This window comes from Tupaia chinensis, unplaced genomic scaffold (genome assembly GCF_000334495.1).
Source record: "Tupaia chinensis unplaced genomic scaffold, TupChi_1.0 Scaffold000178_1, whole genome shotgun sequence".
NCBI lineage: Eukaryota > Metazoa > Chordata > Mammalia > Scandentia > Tupaiidae > Tupaia > Tupaia belangeri.
Window position 1 is genome coordinate 1,845,188 of NW_006159653.1, and position 2,109 is coordinate 1,847,296.

Sequence of the window (2,109 nt, forward strand, 5' to 3'; positions counted from 1 at the left end):
GGCCGCGCTGCGCGCGGGAGACCGCCTGGTGGAGGTCAACGGCGTCAACGTGGAGGGCGAGACGCATCACCAGGTGGGTGCCCGCGCCCCGCCCCGCCGGCTCCCGGGGGAGCACTTTCCTGCCCTGGGGGTCGCTGGGCACTTAGGACCCCCCGCCCCACGTTCCTGAGCGCTGGCCTCAGTTGCCTGCGGGGACCCGGGCAAGGAGGCTTCGAGGGACGGGACGTGTCCGGAGGCAGCGCTTGCCTCTTTCCTGGTCTCCCCAGGCAGCTCCTTCCTGTGCTGCGGGTGCGGGGCTCTGGCAGGGCGCGCGCACTGCGGCTGCTTGGCCCTGGGCCCTCGCTCTTCTGCCTGGTTTTGGCTTCGTGTGCCATGTGTGGGGTGTCAGACGACTCCAGGCATCTGTGCGCAAGTGGGGACCTGGATGCTCTTCTGCTTGTGCGTACAGGTGTGTGCGTGCACAGTGGGGGTGTGAGTGTGTGCGAGTCCTGCACGTCTGCCTGTATGTACCCAGGGAGGAGTCACATTAAGGGCACACCCGTGTTAGTTCATCAGTGCGTGTGTATACCTGCAGACTGTGTGTGTATAACAGGTGTGCATGCTTCAATGTGCGTGTGAGCTGGGCTCTGCGTGTGTGTTCATGCCCAGGCCTGTGCGTCTGCATGTCTGACCACTGTGCTCCTCCTTGCATCCCAGCCGGAGCCGCAGGGGCCGGTGGGAGTCGGCCCTGGGGGCAGCACCCTCTGTACCTCCCCAGTGGCAGCCTGGCTGGCCTGGCCCCCACCCCACCCCCACCACAGCTGGACCACAGCAGGGAGGCAGACAGGGGCTCTTCCCTGCAGGTTTGGCCCATGAGGATTCACCTCGCCTGGGCCAGGGAGTCACTCCAGACCTCTGTGCCCGTCCTCCGCGTCCCTCACAGCACCCTGAGCCCATGGCCTGTCTGCGTGGCCAGTCCCGGGCTGAGAGATGAGCACTTTGGTTCTTCTGGGGCCTGGAGCCGCACTCCTGTCCCTGTCTCGGGGCCGTCTGTCCAGCTGTCTGCCGCCTCGTGTCCGCTGGGTGAGGCTGTGTCCTGAAGAGTGCAGTTAGGGCAGAGCTTGGCCTGGCGGGGGGAGGGCACGCGCCTCTATTTGTCAATGCCTCTTGACCAAGAGTGCCTGCCTACCCCAGGCCTTGGGCGCTAGTCTCCAAGGATTTCAGAACACAGACCCATGTTGGACCCTGCCCTGTCCCAGGAGGGCACAGGCTTGGGCGTGAGCCTCCTTACAGACGAGGAGACAGCTTGGAGGTCAGAGGTGACTCTAGCGGGTGCAGCTCTCTGGGAGAGACAGAGCCTGAGACGCAGGTTGGGCAGCCGGCCTGGTGCTAACCGTTGGCAACATCTGCTGAGCTGAGCAGCTGGTGGGTGCCCCGTCTGCCCTCCTGCAGGCCACAGGGTCAGGGTTGGCTGCCCTCTTCCGACCCTGATGGCCAGCGGGCACTACCTCTTCACCTGGCAAAGCTTGGCATCCTGCATGTTCCTGGCTGCCGTTGTGCCCGATGCATCCTGGCACCTGTCTACACACGGACTGCAGGGAGCTCTACCTGCCCTGGGCGGGCCTGATTCCTTCCTGCTGGGTCTGAGTCCTTCCACACGGAACGCAAGTGGGTGCCTGAGACAGGAACAGGGTCCTCCCCTTCCAGAGGCAGGTCCAGCAGGGATGAGCCCAGGGTCATGGCTTGCAGACAGACGGCAGCCTAGAGGCAGGGACAGAAACAGGCAGACACAATCCAGTGGGGACCCTGGGCGACACTACTCTCCTTCGCTCCTGGACTGAGAAACAGACTTGGACACAGGTGGATGCACACAGGCACACATGCATGTGACACGCAGACCGGGAGCCCGAAGCTCAGCCGTGTACCCTCTTGCTCACTTCCAGACACGCATCCCGTGGCCCCTCCCTGGCCCCTCCTAGAGAAGCCCCTGGGCTGAGGGCAAGGCCCTCCCCTCCAAAGGACCCAGGCCCTGGTGTCAGGAGCCCTGGAGGGGAGGGAGGGAGCTGCTGGAAGTGGGAGTGGGGGGCGGAGCTGTCAGTCCTCTCGGTCCCGGAGCCCACCCCACGACCC

The 2,109-nt window shown here is 65.0% G+C and overlaps 1 protein-coding gene across 1 annotated transcript in view; it reads left to right on the top strand.

Annotated features, from left to right (window-relative positions):
- The window catches only part of NHERF2 (NHERF family PDZ scaffold protein 2), a gene marked incomplete at its 5' end in the record, with an annotated part of 9,405 nt that continues 7,296 nt past the window's right edge, over nucleotides 1–2,109 (top strand). Inside the window, 1 exon segment of the mRNA XM_014587034.1 lies at nucleotides 1–73. Within this exon segment, the coding sequence (XP_014442520.1) occupies nucleotides 1–73 (73 nt within the window).